The following is an 18726-nucleotide window of genomic DNA, read 5'->3' on the forward strand; positions in this document are numbered from 1 at the left end:
CCTTACCCGCCAGGCCGCCACTGTTCTGAATGATATAATTACAGTAGTTCATGATCATTACCACGCATGGCTGCTTGTCGCTGGACATCGGCCATTTTACCCCTGTAATTGATGACTTCAGGCCTTTAGGTGACATCGGCTGTTCCTGTAAGGAAGCTGAAGCCAGGGAGCAGAACAGGGCCATCTCTCTGTAGGTGAAAGGTCACGACTCATCTACATGGGCCTAAGTGGTTGCGACTCCCTGTGCGTCGGGCTAAATTGGGCCCGCTTTTGGTTTCCAAGGGCAGCGGATTTGAACGCGACCGGCCGGAGGCGCCGGGCCGCCTCTCCCTGATTAATCGCGGTCATTAGGGCGGTCAGAGCCGCGTCTCACCTGCACTTACAGGTGGAAGTCGGCAGGAGATTAAAATTAATCACCCGGCGAACGGAGAGGAGCGTTTCAATTCAGAGAGGGCACCAGACAACAGATGCTCACAGCAGATGGATGCCAAGAACGTTTCATTTTTAAAATCTTTTATTATTGAAAATACTTCACAAAATTACGCACACGAAGAGAGCGAGAGAGGAAAAAAAAAACTAGAAGGTTTTTACATAAAATGCAAACCAAGTAATAATGTACAATATTAGTACACAGTTGTAACGCTACTTATAGTTTAGTTATAAGGAATTGCACAGTTTAACCAGTCCTTCCTATATATGGTGTATAGATATATCTGCAGCTGAAGCTCTACGCAACCTACTCTAATATTATGGGTCCGATTTAAATCTGAGGAGACACATTCAGCAGACACCCAGCAATCAGACTCTCTATTAATACCTCTACGAAATAATAATGATAATGAATCCAGTACAATTATACTGTATATGTAATGCAATAAATCCCAATATGCCCTCACCTGGGTGGTGCTGTGCCTCACACGGTCACATCTTTAATTCTTTAATCTTAATTAAACTTTACAAGTTACCAGAGTGACTGTTTTATGAATGAAGGTTACATACCTGTAAATGGCTGTGGTATGAAACCATGTATGGAAACAGAAGAGTGCTGAGTCAAGATCAACCAACTTAACTTCGAGCCCCACAACCCTGGTAAATACAGAGTATTTCTGTTGCAGTAAGGTCAACTGGTGTCTGGGTGCTGTGTTTGGTGGGGACTACATGACTGGAGCTTCGCCGTCACCGGCGTCCAGCGCAAACATTGCTGGTGGCTTCTTTGTGAAAACCAGGAGAGACAAGGCACAGGTACAGCAGGCCTCTTGAGAAAGAGAAGTGTGTGTAAAGACATAAAGAAAAAGAGAGAGAGAGAGAGAACGGTCTACTGAAAAGATCCAGATTTTCAGTACGTTCTGGCTGTTCAGCCGGGTGATTTGGGAGACGGTTATGAAGTTGTTCTTATGCTACAAAAAAATAAAGTGTTGTGAATAAATCTGTGAAAACACAGGTCATTTACATAAAAATCTGCCATTTGTACAGATTTTAGTATTATTAACAGGGGCCACAGTCTGCCAGGGGACTTTTCTCACTGCGGTGAGCGAGACTGGGGTGTCCGTTTGTGGTTTATTCACTGGCCACGCCTCCTTTATGGAGGTTATCACCACCCCAGGTCTTCAGGTCAGTTGTGTAATAGAAAGCCGGCAGGGGGTGAACAGAAACTACACCCAGCCCGTAACAGAACCCTGGCCAACCCCCCGAGAAGGTACTACAGCCCTCGGGTAAATGTTTAAAAAAAATACATCAAACTGAATTAAAACAACATATATAACAAAACGCATACGACGTATTCTCAAAAGAAAAAGAACCTTTTTTTTGTTGTTTGGATTTCCATAACATTTTCCTTTTCGTTTTTGCCGTATCCTGAGTAACAGAGTCATCTGAGTCTAGACTGCTTTTTTACGGCCAGATTACAGAAGAGTGAAAGCAAACTTGAGAAGAAGAGAGGGGAGGTAATGGCTTCATGCATCACCTTGCCGGGCTAAAACCTTGAAGAGATTCAAACATTTAGGCAACGTTTTCCCCCATTGGTCACAGCAAAGATTAATAATAATAATAATAATAAAAAAAAAAAACCTTCATGCATTATAATATTTACAGTCAGACAGATGAATGTTGGAAACTCTTTTCCCACTTTTTGCGCTTCTAAGTAGATAAAAAGAAGGTTTTGTTTTAATCCGTGTTGGTGGGGGGCCGAGCGATGTTCAGCGCGTGCCCACAAACCCAGACTTCCTCGTCACAGTCACAGGGCCACCGGCGGAGGCTACACGATGGAACCGTCACGATTCTGCGCAGGGATCATGACGGGGACGGCCCCCATGCGGCTCAGGTTGGGGCCGGCCACCCGGCTGGGTGGGGGCAGGGGCGCGTGGCTCGGCGGGCGATCGTATTCCTCCGAGGGGATCTTGTCGTACTGTGGCTTGCTGTACTCGTGCAGGTTGGAGGGCGACATCGACCCCAGGGAGGAGCGCTGGCTGCCCACGCTGGTGAAGCTGCGGGCGGTGGACACTCGGCTCTTGGGCGGGGGGACGTCCTCTCTGTGGGGGAGGAATGCGGAAATTAACTCCATCTTCAAGGCACACAATGTAAAATGAACTCCGGCGTTTAAAAAAAAAAAAAAAAAACTAATATTTGGACATGTCTGAGTCAACATCCTTCATTTCCTCCCACCGTCCAGTTTTTCAGTGGAAACACGTACAGCACACTTGTATGTTTGTACAGAAACACGTCACCTGCTTTCCATATTTACACCAGACTGACATTTTAACACCCTGGAGAACAGACCTTGATCATGTTTTATTGTTATTAGTAATAAAAAAAAAAAAAAAAGCGGTAGTGATAAGTAGTGAAAATTTGTGATTAAAAGGGTGGTAGTAGCCTAGTGGGTAACACACTCGCCTACGAACCAGAAGACCCAGGTTCAAACCCCACTTACTACCATTGTGTCCCTGAGCAAGGCACTTAACCCTGAGTGTCTCCAGGGGGGGACTGTCCCTGTAACTAGTGACTGTAAGTCTGGTAAACGGTGTAAATGTAAAGTATTATCCTCCCTGCGCTACAGCCCCATTGTGGCTGTGAAGCAGCACAGGGTTTGATGTCTCAGGGGAGCAGACGAGAATGGCTGGACGAATCTTTGGACGCGGAGAGTCCAGCCCAGAATTAACGAGTAATCAGCGGTAATGATCTAGTAATGGGACTTGGCTGTAGTTCGGCTGCCGCCGTGGCTCGCTGGGCTAATCCCCTTTTGTCAAGGGCCGGCGAAACTAGCCCAAGTGCTGACAGACACTGGGACAGCAGCCGGGGGCCGCCGGTGGGGGGCGGGGCCGCACCGGAGCCCCTCTGCTCTAATGAAAAGCTGTTTCTGTGCGCCGGACACCGACACAGAGGGGATCGGCTGAGCAAACAAACCCAGAGAAGCGATTACACCAGCTTTTCATATAAAGAAAAGAGCAGGGGGGAAAAAGCTGATGCCGCAACAACCATTTTCCCCCTGTTTCTGCTCGCCGGCTCAGTTCTGTTCTGTGTGAGTGAGTGAGAGAGAGAGAGAGAGAGAGAGAGAGAGAGAGAGAGAGCGAAAGAGAGACAACCGCAAAAGATTGAAACTAAAAGCACAATCTCTCAATGAGAAATGCCCACTGGTATGTCAGTGACGGGGGGAAGTCATGTTGTCCATTGATTACATCAATCACATGACCTCCAGTCTCTTGCTGTGGATACGGGCTGTTTATTTGTGTTTATTTATATGAATGACTAGGATCTTTAGATGACCTTTGGTCAATTATCAGTTGCCAATAAATAATCCTAATCATCCTGTGTTGTTTTTTTCCCCCCGAATATCTAAAATAGAAAGGACCTCATAGGACATGACTGCGCTGTACCTGATTTCGTAGGAGATCTCCTTCTCGTACTTCTTCTTGTTGCGGGCACGGAGGCAGCAGAAGAGGATGATGGCGATGAGGATGAGTGCGATGAGAATGCAGATCACAGTCGCCGCAATCACGCCTGCTGTGTTGGGAGCTGTGGGGGGGACCGTTTTAAATTAAGCGTTGATGATGAGGATTACAGGTCATTCATTCTCACTCTGACAGTGACAGGAAAAGCCACCAGGGCTGCACAGTAAAGACCATCAATCATTCAAATATGAAAATGTATTGTTCTTTACAATGGCCGCTTGACATTATGCAAGCTATTTTGTGGCATTATGTTGGGATTTGCGGACGTACGGTAATCGGTCAGAGGCAGGAAAGAATGCTTTACTCACGAGGAGTGATGCTGAGCTCTAGAACACAGTCCTGCTGGCCGACTCGGTTCTGAGCAAGGCAGCGGTACGTTCCGGAGGTGGCTGCTGATGCATTCCGTATGTTCAGGACACCACTGACAGGGTCTGTTCACGACAACAGGAAATGTTACAAATATACTACAAAAATGCTCCTGAAATATCCCATGTAAAAAGTACACAGAAATGTTCTAAACTACTAGCACCCTTGCTAGCACTAGCAAGAGGTAAGTTGTCAGATGTCAGGTTGGAATATATGTGTGTGTGATTAATACATACCCACTCCAGCAGATGCAGGGAGGAGCTTGTCTCCACTCAACTTTGTCCATTCGTACTTGATGGGGCTGGTGCCCTCGCTGGACACGCAGCGAAGAGCCACATTCTTGCCCACCTCCGTGGAGCCGTCGGCGTAACACCGGGGCTTTGATGGAGCCACTGGAGGTGAAAAGAAAAGAAAGGTTTTAATGGACGAAAACAATGGAGCAGATGGAGACAATTATCTCACGTCAGCGTACGAGAAAAAAGGAGCTACGCTCTGTGTTTGCCTTCCCAGGTCTCATGCAGGGAATTCGGTCAAACATCTCCAACCTACACACACACACACACACACACACACATACACACACACTGCCCTATTTCCATCAATGATGAGTTATCAAGGCAACAACACAGCTGCTGTCATTCTAACAGACACACACACACACACACACAGAAGGAGAGGGTTGTGGGGGCTCGCAGTGAAGTCCAGACTCTCCTCTGCTGGCAGGAGATGAGATGTGAATTCAAAAGCAAACAAAGAGTTTAAATTAAAAGCAGGCAGCGTTGAGGGAGGGGCTGAGGAAGACAGACTCTCAGTGTGCAGAGAGGGGGTTGAGGTCAAACCCCCGCCCCCAGGAGGGGTGCAGGAACGGCTCTCCACGCTGACATCACGGCCTGTAAAAACACTGTCTGCAGAGGATCAGGGACTAAGGCTTATTCTGCTGAATGCCAGGATTTACACACACACACTCACACACCACAACTGCACAGATCACACCTATAACACACACACAGGTGGGGGTGGGGTGACTTTTCTGAAATAGATTTCTATTATCACAGATTCAGATTTTATTAGTCACATACACCATCGTACATGGTATGACATGAAGAGAAATGCTTTTTGCCAATGCTGTATAAGTATAAGTGCAGGTGCATTATCAACACGACAGGTATCTGTATTCAATAAGCATGGAAATGTCCGGGTTATAATAAAAAAAAGAAAGTAATGTTATAATTTGCTTTTTCCTCCTGAACTGGTTTGCTTAAGACCAGTCCTTGAGTAAAGGTACCATCCCCACACACCGTTCATGGCTGCCCACTGCTCACACGGTGGGTGGAATGTGTATCGCCTTTTTCCTTTAACGTGTGCTGTGTTTACATGGCACAGGGTGCAATGTTGGAAAGCTAATATAAATATGATGGGTATGTGATAATACACACTAAAACACGTCCTGTGGCATTTTCAGCCTGAACAAACACCAGCCCCCAATAACATAATCAAATAAAAAACAAACCATGCAACAGCATTCATAATTAGCCACTCACGCTCTGCAACACAGGGGCTCATAATGAATCATGATGAATTATCATAATGTTAATGAATTTATTAGAGAGCTGCACGTGGACCGTATAATGGCTGCTAATGTGGTGGTCTCTGCATTTTTCTTTATATGTGTGTGTGTGTGTGTGTGTGTGTGTGTGTGTGTGTGTGTGTGTGTGTGTGTGTGTGTGTGTGTGTGTTCACGCTTCCAGGCTCTAGTTATTTGATGAATAGTGGCCACGAGAGCTTATCGGGTTCATTTGCTCCCAAAAATTATACATCTGTCAGACTGCAAGTTTCATTCCAGCTGAATACAGATTAGGCACGACAACTAGAAATTAGAAGCCCATGGTGTGTGCGTGTGTGTGTGTGTGTGTGTGTGTGTGTGTGTGTGTAGCAATGGTACAGACAATTAACTACCAAGGGCAGCCATGCTCTAGAAAAAGCCCTCAGAAACACTCCTCCACCAAAATGTGAGACGTGCTGAAAACAAACACACACACACACACACACACACACAATCATAATGCAGGTCAGGCTCTATCATGCAGAGGTGACACTGAAGGTAACAAAAGAATAAGCCTCCCGTAGTCACACAGCTGAGCAGCAACGCTCACAACCAATCACCGCCGGTGTTAGCACATTCAGCCAATCACAGAAATTCACATTAGCCTCTTGCAGCAAATCAAAATCTTGTTTTTTTGTGTGTGTGTGTGTGTGTGTGTGTGTGTGTGTGTTTTATTAATAATAACTCTCACAGCCAATCATTATCCTCGATCAGCAACATTACCTCCTTAACCAAGAATGTTCATTTCCTGAACCTACCCTTCACCTATCCTTCAATGTCAGGCTTCTGTCACCGTCTCCAGGCCCTTCATCTATATCCCTCACTGTCTCTGACCATGTCACAATCCATCAAGAGGAGAAAGTCAGAACACATATTATTATTTTGCAAGTGCTTCTGCAGAAAAGGCAAAAACCCTGAATAACCTGCTCTACTCAAGGAAACTGAATTCACAGGAAGCATCACCTCAAATAGATTTTTTTATGTGGTTTTAATAAAAACCCACCAATAATGTCCATTAGTGAACCGTACATGAAGCCTATATTCAATTATGAATGCAACCATATAACAAATATTACAAGCTAACTGGACACGTGTGGCAATAAAATTAAATGAACGTTACTATTTACTAGTGACTTTTTATGTTGTGACGTGGCCATATGCTTATGTTGCCATGTTGTTGTTTTTTTCCATTTCCTGCAATGTACCTATTGGAATACATTCTAGGGGTTGTTTTCTTACTCTCCTCCTCTCTCCCCATGTAAGATAAGATAAGATAAGATAAGATAAGATAAGATAAGATGACCCTTTATTAGTCCCACAAGTGGGAAATTTACATTGTCACGGCAGAAAGTGGACAGTACAATGTGTCTATTGTATAATTGAATGTACAAATAAGCAAATAAATAGTCCTAGAAAAGAACAAACAGTGAATGTGAGTTGTAAAAATAAAAAATCTGTCATCATATACATAAAAGATATATTTGTGAAATTGTACATACTTACAGAGTTGGTATATGTAGAGATGTGATTCTGTTCTCTCCATTTTTCCATATCCCCTATATTTCTGACCTGTCTACCACCCATATATGTGATGTTTTTGTATATGTACGGTCGAGTTGATGGCCAGTTTTCCACTGGTACTTGCAACTAGTGACATGGTGTATTGCAAAAGCCATAATGGATTCACATAATCATCTATGGAGGCAACTCTTAACGATCAGAGTGCTTATGTTGTGGAAAGTGACCCATTTCACACAGATGACTGAGGAGGTGCTCGCCGATAAATTGCTCAAGGCACAGCTTGAAACAAAAAATGATATGAAACCAAATGTTATCAACCCAATGAAGGTAGATGACTGAAACACACAAAAAGCTCACACTGTGCTATTTAATAGACAGGTGGTAATACACATCGAATTAGAGTTAAATTAGGTTATACACTGCCTTGTGAAAATGACTGCCTTTTTTTTATTTGAGAAGAGGTGTAAAAGGCTGTTCCATCATTAGCACAGAAATATGAATATAGTCCCGAACCATGTGTGAACAACAGGATCCACAATGCCCTCATGCCATAGCAGCACATTCAGCCCACACAGACTCACGTTTCCTAAGAATCAGCAGATGCATTCAGGAATTCCCATTCTGTCCACTGATACCAGATATTCCGGCTCTATTCAAATGATGCATGAGAACAAGCCTGAGAGTTTCAGGAAGTATTTGTCCCTGCCACACTACGGATCTGATGCACGTGAGAGCTGCATGAGTGAGTGTGTGTGTGTGTGTGTGTGTGTGTGTGTGTGTGTGTGTTTGCCAAGGGAGTTTAGTCAACATTACGCAGTGCAACAGTGGCATGAACATGATAATTTTTTTTGTCCTGTTTATCGAGTGCTGTCAAAGTTAATGCATTAAATAACATCTTAAATATATCACAGTATTTTAACAGAACTACTGAAACATATTTGTTTCCTAAAATGTATTTAATACCCGTAGTCATAGAGAAGCTAAATATTTTCAGATTATGCCCACTTTAACTACAATACTCTCAAATACAGTCTAAAATATTCTCTCTATAGCTTCCTATGGTCACAGATTCATGAATTTAATGTTGAAGTAACTACTTGGATAGACCTGCTAGTCTTTTTGTCACGTCTGTGATACTCACATATGACCGATAGAAGGGTCTTCTTTGACTTGATTCCTGGCACCTTCTTCACCTTGCACTGGTAGGTGGCCGTGTCCGATGCCTTGAGTGAGAGCAGCACCATGGAGGCGTCTCCATTTTTGGGATCAGGAGAGTTGAAGTGGGCTCGGCCCTTCAGGGGGGTGTAGTAGTCTGGATATGCCCGGTCGCCGGAGTACATGATCACCTGCAGGGAGGAAGACGAGCGAAGGAAGAAGAGTTTAAAAAAAAAAAAAAAAAGTGAAGTGACTTCACTTTTCGCAACTATCTCTAGCATTGCGGAAACCTATGAGATAAAAAAGTAAGGGAGCTGGACTAAGAGAAAGGTTGGAGTAAAAATAGCAGATGTGAGGGCCAGTCGGTGAAGGTCACTGGTCTGAAGGCTCTGGCAGAAGGACTCTTACTTCAGCGACGAATACTTGCCCTTTTCAGTCACCGAATAAACAAAGGCCTTCTGCTGAGCCAAATCAACACCTGCTGTGTCAACATGGACGTAGCACTGGGGGACACACACACTTTCTTCTCACAAAGCATGAACTCAAGACATACCCACAATGACAGTGACAGTAGACCTCATCAGTGACCTTCAGATAAAAGAGAAAAAGTAATGGGGGATGGAGGAGGACACAGGCATCTAGAACACCGCGAGCATGGAGCTGATTTTAGGCTACGTCTTGAGCATGTTAACGCTAGGACGTCCCGAATGCCATCTGAGCTCCCCTGCAGACAAACGAAATCCCCAAAATGAGCTACGCCCCACAGTTGCAAGAGAGGAAATTGAACCACCTGCAGCAAAAACGCACACACAAACACACACAGTGTTTCAAGAACCAACTTGCCACCATTTTCCCACTTTCTGTTTTTTGGACAATTTAAAGTTCTCAAAAACTGGCTGCAGTTACACACACAGTCTGACCCAGGGCGGCTTCATCTCATCTCCACACGGTGGAGGACAGAACGAGACCCGGATTTTACACCACTGAGAATAAGCATGTCTGTTTTCTACAGATGTGTCAAACTAAATAAAACGATGTGAGTGTGTGTGTGTGTGTGTGTGTGTGTGTGTGTGTGTGTGTGTGTGTGTGTGTGTGTGTGTCATTTGACATGCAAATGAGAGCTGAGTCACCTGCAGGCTCTAAATGCCCTCAACCACACTGCCCTGCAAGATGCAGGTCCCCTGCTAAAATCCATGCATCCACCTCATAAACTGGTCAAACAAATGAAACATTTTAAAGCGTATTCATTTATGCGACATTTTGAAATGATCGTTAAAAAAACAATTTGACTAAACAGCAAGTTGTTGGTAGGAGGTATTGTTCGGCACACCACACAATTTTAAAGAAATCTCATTTAAAAGCCAGCAATGAGCCGTCCAACTGTGACTACCATCCATTAGACGACCACAGGCAGAGTCACAGTCATGTTGAAATTCGGTACAACAGCCGTCCCTCCATGTGACTTAATTAACATCCTGCCATTTTTAAGGATCCCCTGTTATACCTTACATGTATACAGTAAACACAGTAATGGCCCGACAGAGTCTGCTGTATGAGTCGCGAATCATAATGACAGAGCACCTCAGTAATGTTAAACAATAAATCTAAATTAAATCTCATCCATCATAGCATGTATCATAGCTGGTGATGCATGCAGGATTTATGTGGTGAAAACAAATGCGCTCCTCTGTTTGGCAGAACTGACACGCCCGGTTGCCAGGCATTCCATAGCAGTAATGCAGGCGAATGATAATGGTCGCATTAAATGCAAACGGCCAGGAAAGTCATGGATGGAATCTCGGTTCTCATCACTCACATCCCCGAAACATCCCTGCGATCATCCGCTGTCCTCCAGAACCAGTCAGCTTTCCACACAGGCACAAAAGGCTACTGTTTTTATTTGTATTCAAGGACACTAATGGACTACTTTTTATTATAAACCTTAATTTTTTTTCTGGCAATTAGGATGGTGAGTAAGGCTGCCACGATTAGTCGACAAGTCACGGTTATGTTGTTATGTTAAAAAATATAGTTGTGAGCACCAAGCACAAAATGCACTTTTGTTATATTTCTTCGTTTCAGGTGCATGTTACCTTATTTGATTTTGTACTAAACTGGACTATTTTGGTAATTGTGGCACGCTCTGATATTTCTGTGAATTTAACCAACTTAACATATTAAGTTCCAAAGTGTTTCATATTTTTGTTTTCAGCACAAATCATAAACAGCAGATTTGAACACTTACCGGAAAGTTGCACTTTATGCTACAGTTAAAGAAATGTTGCTACAATCTGCAGCCCGGTCTTAACCCAACGTATGTCCTTATAAGTAAGTGCACATGTTTAATGGAAAGCCGGAAAAAGAACTGGAGCACAATGCTTTTTATTTAAAAGGATGAAACATAAAAAAACTAAACCCCTCAGCCTTCAAATTAATCCTCATTGGTTCCATTAAAAAAAATACACAAAACTAGGTCAAAACACAAATAGAGACATTCCCCAGGCACTGCTTCTACTAACTGGCAGGAGACAATGGTGGGAGAGGGGCGCGAGCATCTAAGCCACAGAGAGGAGGGGGTCAGTCCGATAGACGAGGCTTGGTGGGACGGAGATGGGACATCACTGAGAGCGCACGCTGACCCACTTCTAACCTCAAAGAGCCGTGGCCTCAGGCAGGAGAATACAGAAGCGAGTTGCGTTTGGGGCAGCTGGGTCTTGGAGACGTAACGTGGCTAGATTTTCACTATATTTGAAGCGCAAGATGCAGAAGATGCAAAACATGGACGCCCTCCTCCATGTCATCTTATATGGAGCCAGAGTATGACCAGAAGACGTACAGCACACCTAGTGACAACTTTCACTGGTCTTTGAGTTCCATTATCAATGCCTAAAGCATCAACACCGGCCTTTGCAACGCATTCTTGTTGTCAACGTTTAACAGCAAATAATTTCAAATGTCCGTGTGGACGAGGACAAACTCCAACCCAGAGCTAAAATCACCAAGCAACATCATTATGATCTGATCGATTATGTTCTGCACTGCATCGATGCAGACTCATCCATTTCTGCATCAATTCTGAGATCTATTTCAACACTCCTAAGCCCCACCCATGAATAAATGTGATATTGCAGGTCCTATCCAGCAATGTGTGCAAACACTTCATTCTAAACTAACCTGTCAGGCACCTTCTAAATATTTGGTTGGTTTCACACGTTTCGACTCCACATGAGAGTAAACTGACTAATCGTTTTTTTGGTCCACTACTATTCTGAACTGTGACAGAACACAAAAGCACAGAACAGCACTGCAGACAAAACAGCAAATCAACACAGTTCACCGTGCTCAGCAGTAAATCACACCCCACAGTCCCATGCATGGCTATTAGACATGCATTAAACAGGCAATTTCAGGTGCGCTTAGTGGTCCCACCGGCCAGCAAAATCCTATTAATGTGACAGACAGCTACCGGTCCAGGCCAATACAAATTAGACTTGAGCAAGACCAGACAAATGTTCCAGGCCAAAACCAAACGCACAGGGACAACTAAAGGCTCACACTTCAGTGTTCTAATCCACCCCAGTCCTCATTCTGAACATTTATCTGCACAAAGTCTCTCACAAAAGTGAGTACACGCCTCACACTCATTTTTGTGAGATACTGTTGACGTAAAAATATATATATATATATATATATATATATATATATATATATATATATATATATATATATATATATATATGTGTGTGTGTGTGTGTGTGTGTGTGTGTATATATATATATATATATATACACACACACACACACACACACACACACACACATATATATATATATATATATATATTTTTTTTTTTTTTTTTTTTTTTTTTTTACGTCAACAGTAAAAAAAATAAATAAATAAATAAATAAATAAAAAAAAAAATTTCAAACACATCCGCTAATGGTGGAGCTTCCAGCTAAGGTCACTTTAATACACAGCGACAGTGGGTATTACATGACTGCACAATTTGGAATACTGCAAATTAAAGCTGCATTAAACATTTTGCAGGATGTGTTTGCTCAGGCTGCCATTTATCACAGATCATGTATGTGTGAACTGATAAAAATTCTGAATGAAATCCCTTGCAACATCAAACATGAAAACCAACCTAAATCAACACACACATAAGATATTAAGTGCTTCTGTTAAAGTGTGTGTGTTTTGTTCGCATGTTTTATCGTAGTGCTACACCTAGACAGTCAAGGGAAGTCTTGATTAAAGACTGATATCGGATGATTAAATCTCTGATAACTGATAAATGACAAGGTCACTCTATTACAGGAGAAACCTGATCACATTCTGGTTTCATGACCTCACAGGATGAAAAATATGGACACAAGAAAACAATACATGACTTGAAGCGGTCTGACCGGATTTTCCATTTCTGCTGACAACACAATGTGCACTCACCACTTTTTCCTCATCCTGGTTGTCTGAAGGCTGGATGCTCCACTCGATGTCCAGGGGTCCCGTGTCCTCAGGGGAAAGGGTGAACTGGCAGTCCAGCTTCACAGTCTCGCCACTGGCCTTCTCCACCGTGGAAGTGCCAGACGACAGGATGTCCAGGCCATAGACAGTGCCTGTCAACAGAGTAATAAAATATATATTGGAACTATATTGCATCTGTAAACGCTCAATACTTACTGAAATAATTTTCAGTAAGTATCACTGGATGCGTCTGAATATTTGAATAAGCAAACCCGGCCAAGCTGGCGCTAAGCCTAGCAGTTTACACTAAGCATGGAGAATGTTTGCTAGGTACATAAACAGATAAAACAAAAAAGAAAAGCTTGGTGGTTATCTGTATCTTGAGGAAGATTATGGCCATCACCCAAAACACAATCTTCAATTATGTATTAATAAACTGGGAGGAGCCTGATTATTAACCGCTCTCAAAGAAGCTATTTCCTTATTTTTGACTATTTAAACCCATGGCCAACAATGTCAATATGCAAACATCATTAAAGATCATGTTCCTTTCTTGTTTAATCAATTTATTTATGTAAATCTTAGCACCAGTTCAGAAATTGTGCACGTAAAACATATGCCTTTTGCATTGCGCTTCATCTTAAAAATTATTTTCCACGACTTTAATCTACACAAAAAAATAGAATAAAGCAGACACAAATCCCTGAAAGCCATCTAGTCCCAATTAATCCAGAACATGGTTGCAAATCCAGGGCATGAATTTGCACAGGGCCTTTTTGTCTCCATCTGAGACAATCTGTATGAAACACACATTTTCCAGTTTGATTCCTGCAGGTTGCCATGTAAACACATGAGCTATGACCTCATTATACATCTGCACTCAGCTATTCTAAAAATTCCCATGATTTATCTCTCCGCTGCATAAAATATTAAGCCTCCACAAAGAAAATCACGTGCTGCCATTTTATACTAAATCCTGACACCATGAGTCAGAGCACAGGGACTTCAATCCTGCTTTTAAGTGAATGACCATACTTACACTTTTTTTTTTATAGCAAGCACACAGGATCAACTCCACACATCTGGGGCTAAACTAACTCGGAATGTTTAACATGAATGGTTCTCTATGTGCAGTTTTTGGACTTTAAACGGGTGAGGCTGGCATGTTGTACTGTGCCAACTTCAAACATGAGTAAATACCACATAACCTGGGCAGGTTAATGCCGAACAAAATATGCGGCTAAAACACAGCCATAAAACCACAGGGGCATCATGATGAAGCCATTTGGGAGTTGCTGGAACACAGAAATCAGCCCAAAATCCCCCCAGGGTATCCAGCTCTGAACAGCAGCCAGGCGGCCAGGAGAGCTCTCAGCCTGAACGCGGCTGATGCTGATGGAGACAGGAAGGGGGGAAAAAAAGGAGTCTGGAGTAGAGTAGCGCTCCCTCACACACACTGGCAGTCATGCCAAAAAAATGCCCTCGCTAACACACACACACACACACACAAACACCCACACACACAGGTCCATGCCAAGAACACACTTTACAAGTCATTAGCCCACTTTGGACTGATTCAGACAACTGGGGATGGACGAGATTCTTAATCTGGGGTTGAGGCATGAAGAAAAAGGGGACAGATTGGGGGCAAATACAGACTCTCACTCCGCTACATTATTATTCATATAACCATTAGAAGATAAAGTAATAGGGTCAAAAAACATGTTTTGAGGCATAACCATTTCTAACAAAGTGACAGAGCCCTTCAAGAATTTTTTAAATGACTAAAAAAAACCTGTTTTGCATGCCCTGAGAACAACCACTGCCACAGAGATTTCTGAAATTCCATTCAATAACACAACAGTGTTTTTGAGGAAGACAACGTTCTCATACTTTGCAAACATCTCATCAGATCTTTGAAGTCTGTCTTGGTATATCACAGGTACACCATAAATAAGTTAGCTGTTTGGTTAGTTGTTCCTCGCCTAGAAGAGGATTAATGATGTATTTAAGATTGCCTCCCCACGAGGTCTCCAAAAGTTCCAGACTACATTGTATAAGATGGTCAACCAGAGGAACCCATACAGATGACTGATTTCTCTGAAATATTTTGGTAATGAACAATCAATATTTCATGACGTTTTATTGTTAATCGCAAGGTGCTTCCAAATTCCCTTCATTTCACTGGAAAGACAAGTAACCGTGTAAAAATGCAGCGTAACCGGAGGTAAGCAATGCTGCTCAACAGGTCTGCTTGAGCCCCAGCGTCTTGTCTACCACAGCTGAGCTTTAAAAAGCATGGCATGCACCATAATAGTCTTTGGAAAAACGGATGTTGTGTCAGCCATAAGGAATTTCGCTGCTGATTTTCTCTTCCATGTCTCCGTTCTCTCCCCCCCGGGGTCAGAGGGAGCTTCCACGTTCCACCTACGCTGTACGGCAACAGACACGCGCCTTGTACCAGGCAGCGGCGAATTACGAAGCCACAAGTGCACTGGGTGCGGTCTCTGCTGAAGCAACAGAGCTTCGGTGGATCCAAGATCCGGAACTACGACAGAGTGAATAAAATGGCTGTGGTTTGAGTGACAGATCTCTTCATTGGTGGTAACATGAAAGCATAAGGTCTTTCTGTATAAGGGCGTCTGATAAATGCTGTAAATCTAAATGTGAGCAGGAAAAAAAAAAAAAAAACACCTGCAGACCGACCAGACAAAAAAAGCATGACCCAGATGGTGAGGCTTTTTACAGAATGAAATTACAGCGGCGGCAGCCTTCAATACATTTATCATTTTATTAATCTGCGCAGAGAATGGAGCGCCATCGTGTTCGCAGTGTTCCAGCCGGGGGCTGGAGGGAGAGATTATGAGCTCAGTGCAACCTATTACAGCGATGAAACGCGACCAGAAGATAACAAACCGGCTGCCACCGTCACGGCTGCCTGACAACCCCTCTCCTGGTGAAGGAAGGAACAAAGCGTTCCCTGCGCCCACAGCCCACCAGGCTAAATCACGTCGGGCTAATTTATCGGTTTCGATTAGGATGCCACAATGGCTGGCATTTGGAAAGGAAACCAAAAAGGTACAGAGAGGAGAAACGTGTGGCAGTGGTTAATTAGCTAATATGCGAAAGTATAATTTAGGGTTAAAGGTTAAGTGTGTAATGAGTGGGCAGTGTGTGAAAATGACATTGTTTTAACTCACTGAGTAATAGGAGAAACACACACACACACACACCCCCAACAGGAATCTTCAGTAATGGCCTAATAGAGGGCGATAAAGCCCATTATTAAAGACTCAAGGCAACTGTAATTTCACGTCAGGATAATGAAGAAATGTCATTACGGGTGAGTAACCCCTCCCCTTACTGATGAGTAAACGTGTAATGATCCATTTGCGCGTGTGTGTGTGTGTGTGTGTGTGTGTGTGTGAGAGACAGAACACTACACCGGGTAGAGAAGAATCTTCCCGTCTTTATTATATCACAAATTATGCTCACATCTGAATAATGACCCGACAACATTACATCTTCGGTAGGGGAATCTGATGGAGCTCAGAGCAGAGCTTCTGCACATCTGTTCCTCTTCGTGAAAACCAAGGAAAATTAACATGTAATTAACATGTATTATTATGAACGTGTAATTACATCAGGATTTTCCTAATCCTAAAACAAACCTTTACATATTCTCCTCTTTCTCTACTGGTGAGGTCACTTGGTCGCCACTAAGAGCCCATATACACATACATGGACCCCAAAAAATCCAGAGGGGCAGCACAGCCACGTCATTCCATTTCTTCCTGCATTCCCCAAGACCCCCAAAATCCCTAACGCTGAGGAGGATGCGGACCCCCAATCACACGCCCACCCGGCCCCCTCCCGTGAATAAACACAATGGTGAGAGAATTCTGTCTCCTGGCAACAGATCCCAGCGAGAACACAGCCATGGCACTCAGGAGGGAAAGAAAGGAGGGAACATGGGGGAAGGTATAGAGACAAGACAGGATGACGGACAGAGAAAAGGCGTGGGGGGAGTGGGGACAGATGAAGTGGACGAGCAGGAAAGACGGAAGAAAGGGAAGTGAGAAATTCGCAGCTGGACGCCTTAAAAAAAATGTTTAAGAGACAGATTTGCGGTCGGCGCAGTTCACTGAGGATCCTCCCTGGCATTCACATGATCCAGCTGTTCCCAAGCAACATTATCACGCAGCAGGCAATATAAAAGACATACATTGTGATTTCAGCCAATCAGGAACGCCCCTGCGTAACGAAAACTCGAAAAAAATAACAGTTAACAAAATTACTATTGCTTTTCATGTGATCATTTATCCGATTTATCCAGTCACCATTCAGCGGCACTTCGAACTCGGAACCATTTGACACTCAGTTTGGGTCTCAGAATATAAAGGACCAATCGTTGGTGATGGTATTGGAGCCATAAAACACGGTTTAGACCAGCAGCCCCTTATTGGTTCCACAGTCTGACCCCTTTAATGCTGTTGTGTCTTGTGCCCTGTCCCGCTGTGACTCTCCTACCCTTTGCCCCCTTCCTCGCATGATAAGCCTCTTTAGATCTTGCCCTTTGACCCCAGGGAGAGGCGACAGCAGGAAGGGCTAAAAGGGAGATTGCAGGAGGACACCACAACGGCTACTTAGACCTAAACCCAGCTAAACCCAGTAACAATAACAATGAAAACACGGACTGGAATATTGCGTTGGCGTATGTGGTCCTCTGTTTCTCGGAATAGAAGAGGACAATTTTGCTTCTTAACCGTCTCGGTCAACAGCAGGTTAAAAATGGTGGAGTTTTGACCCATTCTGCTTTGTTCCTGTTAATATGCTATCCTACTTTAACATTGTGGAGGCTTGGAGTCGTTTTAGAAATGGAGGGAGTATACCACGGTGCTAAATCAGGATGTCTTTCGAGCTCCATTTTCGGCTGCCATTCCAATAATAGCCATTTCAAAAGCAGCGAGAATGGAGCTGGAGAGGCCGCAGAATTCTTTTTCACGGGTCCGTCAGCGGCGGCGCATCGTGTTGCGCCAACAAAGGCTGGCAGAGCCGGCGTGCTGCTGAGCGCGGCACGTTTTTCTGGGTGGGTGCAGCGAGGATTAGCATCGGAGATCCACGTTCAGTACGCTGAGAGGCTTACGATCATCTCAGACTCGGTGGTTAAAGCGTACCAGAAACGTTCCACTAGCTGATAAGTCAACATACGATGGTACTCGGCCAATCACTTCCCAGCACTGCAATCATGGACCCTAAAGAAAGGGGGGTTACTGTGGAATGTGAATATTTTAATGATATATTTTAACTAATAATACCTAAGTGCCAAAACAATCTTGCCCGAGCACACTCTGGAGCATGAGCTTCGTCTTTATTGCACTAAGCATTCATTTGAATGGTAATCAGAGGGGATGAGGCCGTGTTGAGAAAATGAGTGCTGAAAGGGAGGGTGGTCAGTGAGTTCACTGGAGCGCATGGTTGGGGGGGGTGAGGGGGGGTGGTCCACACAGTGTCTGGTTCCTAAATGTCTCTCTAATCACACGGCAAAGCCTTTATGACTCCTTCATTAGGGCAGAGTCCCGGGCCGTGGTTTGCGGCCTCTTGTGCCCGAGCTCTTGTTCCACTTCCCAGTTGCGGTGTGTACACACACACACATCCCATCTACCCCAA

General features: G+C 43.8%; 1 protein-coding gene across 1 annotated transcript in view; it reads right to left on the reverse strand.

Moving 5' to 3' along the window:
• Positions 1-496: 496 nt before the first annotated feature.
• cxadr (CXADR Ig-like cell adhesion molecule) overlaps positions 497-18726 on the reverse strand; it is a 33845-nt gene continuing 15615 nt past the window's right edge. The window contains exons 2-7 of the mRNA XM_028983532.1: positions 13039-13208; positions 8576-8780; positions 4547-4702; positions 4253-4375; positions 3870-4008; positions 497-2528 (exon numbers count right to left, since the gene is read on the reverse strand). Coding sequence (XP_028839365.1) covers positions 2255-2528; positions 3870-4008; positions 4253-4375; positions 4547-4702; positions 8576-8780; positions 13039-13208 — 1067 coding nt within the window. The 3' untranslated portion in view covers positions 497-2254. The remainder of the gene's footprint in view (positions 2529-3869; positions 4009-4252; positions 4376-4546; positions 4703-8575; positions 8781-13038; positions 13209-18726) is intronic.

The sequence above is a fragment of the Denticeps clupeoides genome, chromosome 6 (genome assembly GCF_900700375.1).
Source record: "Denticeps clupeoides chromosome 6, fDenClu1.1, whole genome shotgun sequence".
Taxonomy (NCBI): Eukaryota; Metazoa; Chordata; class Actinopteri; order Clupeiformes; family Denticipitidae; genus Denticeps; species Denticeps clupeoides.